The sequence below is a fragment of the Cervus canadensis genome, chromosome 1, assembly GCF_019320065.1.
Source record: "Cervus canadensis isolate Bull #8, Minnesota chromosome 1, ASM1932006v1, whole genome shotgun sequence".
Classification (NCBI taxonomy): Eukaryota; Metazoa; Chordata; class Mammalia; order Artiodactyla; family Cervidae; genus Cervus; species Cervus canadensis.
In genome coordinates this window covers 34,322,424-34,335,150 of record NC_057386.1, presented here as the reverse complement: position 1 = coordinate 34,335,150, position 12,727 = coordinate 34,322,424, and the positions used below count along the sequence as shown (strand labels likewise).

At 40.9% G+C, this 12,727-nt stretch overlaps 1 protein-coding gene across 3 annotated transcripts in view; it reads left to right on the top strand.

The window, feature by feature from the left end:
• Positions 1–12,727, top strand: part of NUP88 (nucleoporin 88) — a 21,992-nt gene extending 9,265 nt beyond the window's left edge. For all 3 annotated transcript variants that reach the window (XM_043477149.1, XM_043477158.1, XM_043477145.1), the window contains exons 7-18: positions 1,978–2,164; positions 2,898–3,045; positions 5,667–5,765; positions 6,997–7,087; positions 9,127–9,228; positions 10,193–10,351; positions 10,907–11,032; positions 11,113–11,178; positions 11,304–11,384; positions 11,647–11,773; positions 11,940–12,058; positions 12,517–12,727. In XM_043477149.1, the coding sequence (XP_043333084.1) occupies positions 1,978–2,164; positions 2,898–3,045; positions 5,667–5,765; positions 6,997–7,087; positions 9,127–9,228; positions 10,193–10,351; positions 10,907–11,032; positions 11,113–11,178; positions 11,304–11,384; positions 11,647–11,773; positions 11,940–12,058; positions 12,517–12,580 (1,369 nt within the window). In that variant the 3' untranslated portion in view covers positions 12,581–12,727. The remainder of the gene's footprint in view (positions 1–1,977; positions 2,165–2,897; positions 3,046–5,666; positions 5,766–6,996; positions 7,088–9,126; positions 9,229–10,192; positions 10,352–10,906; positions 11,033–11,112; positions 11,179–11,303; positions 11,385–11,646; positions 11,774–11,939; positions 12,059–12,516) is intronic.

The window sequence follows — 12,727 nt, the reverse complement described above, 5'->3', positions numbered from 1 at the left end:
GAGATATTTAGCACTTCATTATAAAATAGGCTTCGTGTTAGACGAGTTTGCCTAATTGTAGACTAATGTGAGTGTTCCAAGCACATTTCAGGTGGGCTCAGCTAAGCTATGATGTTTGGTAGATAAGGTGTATTAAATCCTTTTTTGACTTAAAATATTTTCAACTTAACAATGGATTTATTGAAATGTAACTCCACCTTAAGTCAAGGAAGATCTGTATCGTGGATCTTATGTGAACAAGGTACCATGGGGATGGTGAGACATGGTAATCTGGTCTCTTAATGTCCCAGTTGTGGGGAAGAGACGTACATAACCATGGAAAGGTAATGATTTATAGACTATATTCATAAAAGCCCAGAGGAAGGAGAGATCATTCTGACTGAAGAAGTTAAGGAGATTTTCATAGAGAAGGATTGTGTCATATGGAACTTAAGGCTTTAATGCAGGATTAAATGACGCATCAGTGACCATTTTAGTCAGAAGTACAGCTTGAAGTCAAGTATGAAAATAGGCAAGTGCAAGTGTCGTTCAAGGTCCCAGTGATTAAACACTCGGGACTGCTGCTGCCGCTGCTGCTAAATCGCTTCAGTCGTGTCTGATTCTGTGTGACCCCATAGACAGCAGTGCACCAGGCTCTGCCGTCCCTGAGATTCTCCAGGCAAGAACACTGGAGTGGGTTGCCATTTCCTTCTCCAATGCATGAAAGTGCATTGGGGTGCTATTGCCTTCTCCACACTTGGGACTAGAGCTGAAGATTCAGGTAGGGAGCATTTAGGGATAAACCTGGAGGTATCTGTCCAGGGAGAACTTGGTGGAGTCAAGTACCTAGTTAAGGGATGTGGAGTCTTTTCTGTAGGAATAGGGTAATAGGAAGACAGTGATGGTTTCTAAACAGGAGGATAAAACAATTGGCTAGAAAGGGACTGGAACAGAGGGACTTCTAAAGAAATTGTTCCAAAATTTAGCTTATGGTCTTCAAGAGTTTAAACTCTGGTGGTAATGTGAGGGAGAAATGAACATAGGAAATACTACAAGTGTTAGTCGCTCAGTCGTGCCCATCTCTGCAACCCCATGGACTGCAGCCCACCAGGTTCCTCTGTCCATGAGATTTTCCAGGCAAGGATATTGGAGTGGGTTGCCATTTCCTTCTCCAGGGGCTCTTCCCAACCCAGGGATCGAACCTGGGTCTCCTGCACTGCAGGCAGATTCTTTACCAACTGAGCTACAGGGGAAGCTGAAGGGAGTGAGGCATTGACACAAATAGTGAGGTCAGGAAAGGCAACTAATTTGAAATAAATAATTCCAATAATTTGGAAGTATTCCATGGACAGTTGGAAATATAGGACTAGAGAGAAAACTGTTCTAATGAGATTGTCAGTAGAGTATAAGAATTCTGGGAAAGTTCGTAATTAGACATAGGGCCCAAGTCTGAACATCATGATTTATTTATAAATCAGCTCAATAGATATTTATTCAGGGCTCAATATGTGGCAGAATATAGGAGTACAAGATCGAAGGCAGAGTCCCTGCTGTGTGGTTCCTTGTTCACCAGAAAGTCATGCTACGAACCAAAACCGTCCTGCAACTTCAGTAGAGTGGTGAAGGCATAAACCACAGTAAACTGGGGGCTGGCCCCTTTCAGCCTCTGCACTATTGACACGGGCTGCCCTGTGGGGCAGTGTTTAGCAGCATCTCTGGCCTCTCGACACCAGTAACCTGTCCCCCATCCTCCCAGTTGTGGCAACCAAAGATGTCTCCAGACGTTACCAGTGTCCCCTTGGGGACAAAATTATCTCCAGTAGAAAAGCACCAAAGAGGTGGAAATTGAGTGGGAAAGTGAAAAAGTGGAGACATGGAGAATAGACTATATTTTTAATCAGTGTCTCATAGCTGGAGACAGAGTCAAAAAGGGTTTTAAGTGATAGGTATGGTCTTCTGTCAACATTTCCCAAGTATGTTTTCACTCTCTTTTTTTAGCCCTGGGAGTGTGGGCAAGCTTTTGGGCCCGTTGCCCATGCATCCTGCTGCAGAAGATAACTATGGCTATGATGCTTGTGCTGTGCTCTGCTTACCGTGTGTCCCTAACATCCTGGTGATTGCTACCGAGTCAGGAATGCTCTATCACTGTGTTGTGCTGGAGGGGGAAGAAGAAGATGACCAAACAGTAAGTCGGGCGATCGTGGGCATATTTGCATCTCCAACACTGTTCTTAGAATGGTATGAAGGCTTCCTATAGGAGGAATTTTATAGTGTGTGTGTGTGCGCGCGTGTGCACGCTCAGTTGTGTCTGACTCTTTGCCACTCTGTGGACTGTAGCCCACCAGGCTCCTCTGTCCATGGGATTCTCCAGGTAAGATTACTAGAGTGGGTTGCATTTCCTCCTCTGGGAGATCTTCCTGACCCAGGGATTCGAACGCATGTCTCCTGTGTCTCCTGCATTGCAGGCAGATGCTTTACCTGCTGAGCTATGTATCTGGCACTTATTTTGGAATTTTATATCTGGCACTATTTTGGAAACTTAACACTCAAAATTAATTGAAGCCCACTCTAAATACTTAAATTGAAAAAAGTCAGGATGTACCCAGCTTATTTGGTCCAGCAGCCTACATGTTTCTTAACTCTAAGCTGCTGCCTTTGGTGACAGGTAAAAAGAACCTTTGAGTAACTGAAGTGGCTCTTCTCTAAATTTGTGTGTTTACATCTTCCCAAGAGCAGAGAAGCCTTGTATTCTCTTTTAAGAGTAACAGAACACACTGTTGGAATAGAGGGTGGAAATAAGAAAAGTCTGGAAACACTATTTGATACAGCTTTTTGCTTCTGTTTTTAGTTGTGTACATTTTCAGAGGAACATGAAACACTAAAGTTATAATGCATGTTTTTTGTTTGTTTGTTTACAGTCAGAAAAGTCCTGGGATTGCAGGGCTGACCTCGTCCCGTCTCTGTATGTGTTTGAGTGTGTTGAGTTGGAGCTCGCCCTGAGACTGGCATCTGGAGAGGATGAGCCCTTTGATTCTGACTTTTCTTGTCCAATCAAACTTCACAGAGGTAAAGTGTTCACTAAATTTAGTTCTTAAATGAGATTATCACAGACCATTCCTGTGTAATTGTATTTTGTGTGGTTCCAGCCTTTAAAAATTTGACTAGGTTCTTTTGGCCTTTTAGCCACAACATTACACTGTAGATTTAAGAAAAGCAAACTTCCCAAGTTTTCATTCAGATCGTGGTCTTCAGGCTGGATCAACTCAGATTTATAATAGTCATTTTTTTTTCCTGGTCTAATTAAAAGTAGGTTCATTATTCAAATTGTTAAATTTATGCAGACTTTAATAAACTGTAAAAATAATTTTAAAAATTGATAATATGCTTGTATTAAGATATCTCTTTAAAATACCTTTCTTCATTTGAGAACATATTATCTTGTTATACCCAGACCCATTTTACCTTTTTATCTTTTTTTCTTTTGCTTTAACTTACCTGGGTTGGCTCCAGAGCTTTCTGGCAACTTATCTCTGTTCATCTAGGGAGCTCTTGGCTAAACTGCTGTGTGTCATTCAGACTCAGAGTGGTTGAGTGAAAGGAGTTGGTAACTAGGAGTCTAGAGTGTCCTAGTTCTTAGTTACAGCTCTAACATTAATCAGCTCTGTAGTATTGGACATTTATTCAGCCTGATCATTAATTTTCTCACCTAAAAATAATAGGGATAACATCAGATGATCTCTAAAGTCCCTTCTGACATAAAAATCCTATAATCTTATTTGCTCCTCAACTTTTTCTTAGTTTCCTCTAGGATCTAGGTGTCTTCCCTGTGAAGAATGAGGAACAAAAGCTTCCTCAGTCGGGAATAATGGGGTGAACCTTTCATAGTTTTCCTCTCTTCAGTCCAGAGAAAGGGAGTTCAATCCTGAAGCAGCCTGATCTAATCTGCTTACAGTCCTATAAGCCCGTTTGCCCAGGTTTGGTAATACTGGCTTCAACTCTGTACTAAAGTATAGTCTAACATTTAAGAGCATAGTAGTCTTTATGTAATAAACCAGCAAAGAGAACTCATTGGGCATGTCTAATCTCTCTAATTAGAGAGATATAGTCTAAATGTTAAGTCTCAGAACTTTGCTTTATAGATGAGGAAATTGAGACCTAGTGAGGTAAAGTAATGTAAACTAATTGGTTTCCTTATAGATACATATGTCTTTGGGAAATCTTAATTGTAGGCTTTTTTCTTGATTCTTTGAATAAGAGAACATTTTCATATATGAAACTAATAAATTTTCTCACTCATTCATGTTTGTACTAATTAAAGCATATTACAATCACTGAAACATTCCCAGATTTTTAATGACGTAAATGAATGGCTTATGTTACCACATATCTTGTCAGGGGTGTCTAGTAAACTTACTACTGCAGTTGCTAGTATTTCCTTTTTTCATAACAGATTCTGTCACATCCCAATATTAGAGTTTTTCTGTTAACTTCAGCACCACAGACACATTTCAGAAAGCCATGTTAAACAATGGGAAACCTAATGAGATGATTTGAGCTTTGGAAGTCCCAAATTAAGTCTTAAGGTGTGAGCAGATGAAAAGAAACTTTTCAGTACTTTATTGTTCAGAGAGATGATTACCATAGAGATTGCCAGAAGCCTTTTTTTTTTTTTTTTACTGTTCATAACATGATGCTATTTTCAGAGGTGTTATGCAGAACCCCAACATATAAAACAGATAAAAATAATATAACATTTACTTTACAACATTTACTTACTATAAAGTTGGCAGTGAGAAAGTGAGGATGTTAGATAAAAGAAAAATTTGATTTAGGACCTTATGGTTGACAGTTGCCATCTTAAACCAGCTTTAGTATATACATTTTTTAAAAAAATCTTGTTTTCAAAAAAAAAATAAATAAAAAAATTTAAAAAAAATAATCTTGTTTTCATTGTTTAATGTTTTAAAAATCCTGAATCACAGGGATAAATATAAATAATAAATATTCAAGAGTTCATCTATTAGTTTAATGATAGTGTTACTGATAACTAGGGCTTCAAAGAAATAGAGAAATTTTCATTAAAATTATGTAATAACTGCTCATATTTCTTGGTGTAAATATAAATACAAAAATTATATCTAAAATTTCAACAAACAATTCTCTGTAAGTCAACGTTATCAGGACAAATAAAACTGCACGTTTCACACCTGACTTACCATCTGTGGCAGGACTGTTCACTAAGCTGCTGTGCTGAAGTCTTTTCAGCACCTGTGCTGGCGGAGTGCAGTAGCTTCAACAGTTTCATGTAAGTAGATGTGTGGGAGCACAGGTTTTCTACAGAGCTAGAGCCTTTCTTACCATTTTATTTTGAAAACTGTAAATAAGTGCACAGAGATGGACAGAAAGGCATAAGTCAGTTACTTGATAACAAGTGTTTATGTTCAGTGAACTCTGTGTTAATACTTGGAGAAATAACATACTTGAAATGAGTTTCTTAATTATACTTTTAAAATGTATTTAAAAACTGAAGTCATGTTTTTAAATTCCCAAACCCCTGACATAGTGCCACAGTATGAAGGTCCTGTCAACCTTGCATCACTTCCATCACCAGATGCATTTGTGGCCTACTCAGGTGAATTCTCTTAGTTTTCTAATGGCTTCCTTTATATTGTTGATTCCATTTTCAGATCCCAAGTGTCCTTCAAGATACCACTGTACTCATGAAGCTGGTGTACATAGTGTTGGGCTAACTTGGATTCATAAACTTCACAAGTTTCTTGGGTCAGGTGAGTTTTTGTGCTTTTCAGTATGTTTCATAGAGTCTATCAAAAATTAGTTTGGAACAGAAAAACAATAGAGGAAATAAATGACACCAAAAGATAGTTCTTTGAAAAGATCAGCAAAATTGACAAACCTATAGGTAAACTGACCAAGAAATAAAGACTCAAGTTACTATAATTAGAAATCAAACAGGGGCTATTCCTGCTGACCATACAGAAATATGAGCTTATAAGGATATACCAAGAACAACTATATGCCAGTTAGATAACCTAAATGAGATGGACAGATTTCTGGAAAGATACAAATCAACAAAACCGACTAAAAGAGAAATAGAAAATTTGAATAGACCTATTATATAACAATACATAGCATGAGATTAAATCAGTAATCAAAACTGATTTTGATTACTGTGCTTTGCTCAGTCATGTTTGATTCTTTGCAACCCTCTGGGCTGTAACCCACCAGGCTCCTCTATCCACAAAATTTTCCCAGCAGGAATACTGGAGTGGGTTACCATTTCCTTCTCCAGGGGATATTCCTGACCCAGGGATCGAGCCCACATCTCTTATGTCTCCTGCATTAGCAGGAAGATTGTTTACTACTGCACCACCTAGGAACCCTTTTGAAGAATTAATACCAATTCTTCATAAACTCTTGCAAAAAATAGAGGAGAAAACACTTCCCTGATCACTTTATGAGGATAATATTATTGTGATAAAAGCCAGATAACGACATCCAAGAAAAGACTAGAGACTAATATCTCTTATAAGTATAGATGTAAAAAAACAATCTTGAAAAACAGAAACAAAAGTTGGAGGACCCACTTTGCAATTTCAAAACTTACTAGAAAGGTACAGTAATCAAAAACAGTATGATAATTGGTGTAAGGATACAGATATAGGTCAATGAATAGAATTGAGAGTCTAGAAACATACTCTTACATTTATAGTAAGTTGGTTTCAGCAGGGGTCCTAGAACAATTACTTGGGGGAAAGAATAGTCTTTTCAACAGATGGTGCTGGGACAAGTGTACATCTACATGCAAGAATGAAATGGGACTATTACCTCACACCAGACACAAAAATGAACTCAAAATTGATCAAAGACTAAAATATGAAAGCAAAAATTATATACCACGTAGAAGAACACACTAAAAACAACCTACAGAACGGGGATAAATATTTGCTATCTATATATCTGATAATGGATTTGTGTTCGATAATGTGTTCTTTGTAGATGAAGAAGATAAGGACAGTTTACAGGAACTGGCTACAGAACAGAAATGCTTTGTAGAACACATTCTTTGTACAAAGCCACTGCCATGCAGGTAAAGACCTTCTCGCCCTTGTAAACACAGATAGTAGTTGTTTCAGTAATTCAGGTCCATGGGTATATGTGTATATTACACTCACACGTAGACAGGATTCCTCACCCCAAAAGAATCTGTTCTTCAAAAGCTCTCCTCCACCCACGCCCAGTCCACGTTGTATGTCCTCTGTCTCAGAGGTATTTCCCCTATCATAACCCCAGGCTTCACTTGACTAACTCTGATTCTTCTATCTGATCTTAATATCAGTTCATAGAGGGTTCCCTTGATTTCCCAGAACCCCTTCACATTCTTTCATTCTTTATCTTTGAAGGACATAATTTATATTCATGTTTATGTTTATTTACTGTCACCACTACTAGAATATATATGTTTCATGAAGGCAGAGACCATGTCTGTTTCATACTTTTTTATATACATATATTTTTTTTATTTTTGGCTGTGCTGGGTCTTCCCTGAATCACAGTCTTTTCTAAGGTTGCACCACGTGGGGACTGTTCTTCACTGCACTGTGAGGGCTGGGCTGCTCACTGTGGTGGCTTCTCATTGCGGAGCACAGGCTCAGTAGTTGTGGCACATGGGCTTAGCTGCTCCAAGGCATGTTGGGTCTTCCCAGACCAGGGATGGAACTCATGTCTTCTGCAATGGCAGGTAGATTTTACTGAAGTAAAAGGCTGCCAGAGAGACTGAAAGAGAACCCAGGGAAGGATGCTTGGGAGGAGGATGTTTCAAAGAGGAGGCAGAGGGCAGCAGCTTCAAATAAGCACAGCAGAGCATTGCAGAGAGGTGAAGTGTCCACATGGGGGCTCATCAGGAACCATAGAGAAATGCTTTTGGGGGCAGGAGAGGATAGCACAGGTGAAAAATGAATGGGGAAAACAGGTAATAAAAATTCCATGTATAAACATTTCATAAATAGGTAAAATTAAACAGTATTGAATACGAATGGATACGTACATAGATAGGAAAGCTATAAAACAAAACAAGAACCTGAGTATCATAGAAGTCAGGTGGAAGGTTGTGGTCAGGGAGAGTCACATGGGAGGTCTAAGGCCCCTGCAGTGTTCTAAGTCTTGGCCTGGAGAGTGGTTGCAGAGTGCACGTATGTACTCCGTTGTGTGTATATTTCACACACTAAAAATACAAAAGTAAAAATTATAACTTCCCAGACTGCCCCCCCACTCACCATCACTCCCCTCCCTCTGCAAAAGAAGACAACTGAAGGATGTGGCAGGAGAAATAGTGCTGCGGGCTGCTGAGGAGAGACTGCTGGCTTCAAAGGGAGAGGGAGTAGGTTGAGGAGAGTGCTTCAGGTGGGACAGGTGTGAGCTGCTGCTAAGCTGAGGGTGAGTAGACAGTGGGGAGGTTGTGATCAGAGCCGATAGAGCTGTCCTCAGAAGAGGGGAGAGGGGTGGCGTCTACAGTGCTGCGGCAGAAACACCTGTGGGGGTGGGAGGAGCATGAGGGCAGGAAGGCGCGCACTGGCAGGAAAGACAGCTCCTGTCTGAGGTCCCGTCTTCGGTTTCTTCAGTGAAGTAAGAACCGTGACTTGAGAGGAAGCTGCCTGCTGTGCATGGTACAGTGAATCCTCTGGCACAGATGCTGGCCCGCGTTGAATTTTTAATGTCAGAAAGACACTGCTTCAGAGATCTGAGCTCTTAACGGGGTTGGGTGCTCTGCTAGGTATGCACAGGTCCCTGGGGCTTCTGGGCGGGCTGGGAAGAAACGCATGGAGAACTGGCTTCATGGTATCGTGGTAACTTCTGAGATGACAGCAAGTACCAGGGGGCTGTGGGCTCCTGAGTGACCTGCAAGTCAGATGGCCTCAGGCTGCTGAGTGACAGCTTGATTCAGCCCCATTGGAGCTATAAGTGGTATGGGTTTTCCAGTCACCACCTCTGAGGTTACTGCACTGATAGCATGTCCCAGGCACCTGCTAGCCCAGGCCTGAGAAGGCCACAAACCTCAGCCATGTTGTTGCTTTGGATCCGCTGCCTTGGCTGCTCTGCAGTGTGACTGTGCCCTTGTGTTCTTTTCAGGCAGCCGGCTCCGATTCGAGGATTCTGGATTGTCCCTGACATCCTGGGGCCAACAATGATCTGCATCACCAGTACCTACGAATGCCTCGTCAGGCCTTTACTGTAAGTCCCACTCTTGTGTTCCCACACAGCTCTCATTAATTCTGCAGAATCTAAGCTGGGGCGCTGCCCTCAGTAACCAGACTGAAAATACATGGTTTATGCTCTGGCTTCTGACTAGAGGGTTGGAAGTGGGGTATTTCTGTTGCTCCTGTCATCTCTGGAAGAGTTTATTTTAGGCATAATTTCTGGCATCTCCTTTGGCTAGCAGAATCAGGAGCTTTACTTCCAAGTGTGGAAAGAATACTAAAATACTGAACTCCATCATTAATATGAGCTAGCTAGATTTAGTGACTTTAAACTCTGTGTCAGGCTCAGAAGTACTAGCCATTTACCTGCACTGCATCCTGTAATCAGAGCAGCGGGCCCCGTCCATGGGGTCACACAGGGTCGGACACGACTGAGCGACTCAACCACTACCGTGCTGCAAGGACAGCAGTGTTACCCTCATTCCATAGACGAGGAAACAGGAATAGAGAGGCTGAGTAGATTCTGAAATCATAGGGAACACCGAGAATGCGGCTGCAGGTATGGGGCTTTCTGACTTCAAAGTCCACACCCACTCTTAAATTCTACATCTCTGCCAGCCTCTCAGGCTCATCATACATAGAATGTGTAAACTCTGGAAGAAAGTGAACATGCAGCTGAACTCATAATTCTTGTTCCCCTTAAGGAACCCATAGTAAGCTATTAGTTATCTAGATACCTTCAAATTGTTTTTCTGCCAACTCCCTGAAATGTAAGTTGTCTATATAAAGTAACGTTATTAACAAACTCCCAGGTTTGAATTATTGCAAAGTCAGTCACTTGCCAAGCTGTTAAAAAGTCTTCAATCTTTCAAGCTTTCTGAAGTTATTGAGAGTTTCTGTTACATACTATAGTTTCTTAACCCTCAGAATTCTGGATAAATGCGACAGGTTTCCCTATACTTCAAGTATCTCCATGGTCAATTTTATTTATTTTGCAGAAGCACAGTCCATCCAGCATCTCCTCCCCTGCTTTGTACCCGAGAGGATGTTGAAGTGGCAGAGTCTCCCCTTCGTATTCTGGCTGAAACCCCGGATTCCTTTGAAAAGCATATTAGAAGCATTTTGCAACGTAGTGTTGCAAATCCAGCATTTTTGAAGTATGGGATTTAGGGCGTATCAGTTCTGTTTTGACGGCTGTGTTGGGTCTTCATCGCTACATGTGCGCTTTCTCTAGTTTCAGTCAGTGGGGACTTCTCACTGCGGTGGCTTCTCGTTGTAGAGCACGGTCTCTACTGCACGGGCTTCAGTAGTTGGTGGTGCATGGGCTTAGTTGCGCTGTCGCATGAGGGAATCTTAATTCCTGGACTAGAGATTGAACCCATGTCCCCTGTACTGGCAGGCAGATTCTTCCCCATTGGACCACCAGGGAAGTCCCAGGGCCTATCGGTTTTGAAAAGTGCCTCCCTTCTCTGTTTTGTAACTATTCTTCATCCTCTTTGTCCTCAGCTGTTTCTTTTCATATACTTTTTACTATGTTGGAGTTGGAAGAAACACAGGGCACCTTTAATCAGCTAGTGAGAACAGAGGAAGGGAACAGATACCAGGAGGCATTTGAGAAGAATAAACAGCAAGTGTAAAAAGCAGTAATGTCATGAGTCTGTTTTCAGTTGTTTTACTCAACTAAGGAAACTAATGATAGAATTTTTTTTAAGATCATCTGAAAAAGATATGGCTCCTCCTCCTGAAGAATGTCTTCAGCTCATCAGCAGAGCCACCCAGGTGTTCAGAGAACAGTACATTCTAAAACAGGACCTGGCGAAGGAGGAGATTCAGCGGAGGTAGGACGGCCTCTGTTCACAGACCAATCAGTCCCTTGCTGGTACCCGGCTTCTGATTAAATTTCTCTTTGTTCTTGAAGGGTCAAATTGTTATGTGACCAAAAAAAGAAACAATTAGAAGATCTCAATTACTGTAGAGAGGAGAGGTGAGTGCCACGACCAGAGAGGAAGCAAACAGTTCAGCTAGACTGGAGCTGGAGCTCTCCCTAAGATAGTGACCAACATTAGTGGCGTCACCATCATGGTGGACTCTTGCTTTTTATGCCATTAGGAAAAGTCTACGGGAAATGGCTGAGCGCTTAGCTGACAAATACGAGGAAGCCAAGGAAAAACAAGAAGACATCATGAACAGGTCAGTGGGCTGTATAAACTGCGTAACGTTCAGTTCCCCACTCAGGTACTACTAGTGTTACAAGTTCTTAGGTGCTGGCCGCTCCCTGTGAGGTGTGTCCTACAGAATACAGTGCGGTGATGCTTTCCCCAAACCCACCCTGGAGGGCCCTCCTTCATAAGCACCAGATTCCTATATTAGAAGCTTTAGTTGGGATTGTGTTCCTCCTAAGGAGCTGAGATCTTAAGCCGCAACGTTTGCTTATTACTTACTTCTTGCCCAGGATGAAAAAAGTACTTCACAGTTTTCACTCTCAGCTCCCAGTTCTCTCTGACAGTGAGAGAGACATGAAGAAAGAATTACAGCTGATACCTGATCAACTTAGACATTTGGGCAATGCCATCAAACAGGTAGGAATGGATACAAGGTTGGCTACATTTGGTTGGTACTTTTTAAAGTGTTCCTTCTACAGAAAATAATTTTGTCAAGTGTAAAAAGAATAGGCTAAAATAAATATTATGAAAATGTGTAGCAAACCACAGCTAAAGTGTCTATGTGTTCTTTTTGATACTTAAGGTTACTATGAAAAAAGACTATCAACAACGAAAGATGGAAAAGGTACTGAGTCCTCAAAAGCCCACCATTACTCTCAGCGCCTACCAGCGAAAATGCATTCAGTCCATCCTGAAGGAGGAGTAAGTAGTACTACTAATCAGCTGTTCCTGCAAGGTAGTTTTTTATTTTACAAAATGCCAAAATCAACCTTTCTTTGCCCAGATAAGAGCATTTGACATTTTGCAAGTGAAGTAATTACCAGGACAGGAGGTCTATGGTAGTGATAAATAAGGACTTAAGAGATGAGTATGGAGGGAGTGTCAAAATGGATGTCTTTCTTTGTAATTCTGTTGGGTGGTCCAGGTGTTCCCCAGTGAATATGTTCAAAAATATTTCCAGCAGTTGCACTACAATATTTGCTGCTGCTAGCCTTAAATGAATTACCATTACCATCCATCTGAAACCTTAAGCCATTAATTTTAGCAAAACACTTCTAAGATATTTCAACATAACTAAATTCTTAAGATTCAATATTAATTATTAATGGCTTATTAATTCATTGTATTCCCCCAAAGTGAGTAACTGTATGATTTTACAGGGGTGAGCACATAAGAGAAATGGTGAAGCAAATTAACGACATCCGAAATCATGTTAACTTCTGAACCACCAAGAACAGACTCGCATCTGAAGTTAACACATGTGAAGGCTTAATCTCATTGCAAAATGAACAAGTAGCACTAATTTATAAAGAAGCAGGTGCCTTGTTAGCATATCAGTCTCATAATTTATAAAGAGGCATTCTGGATGAA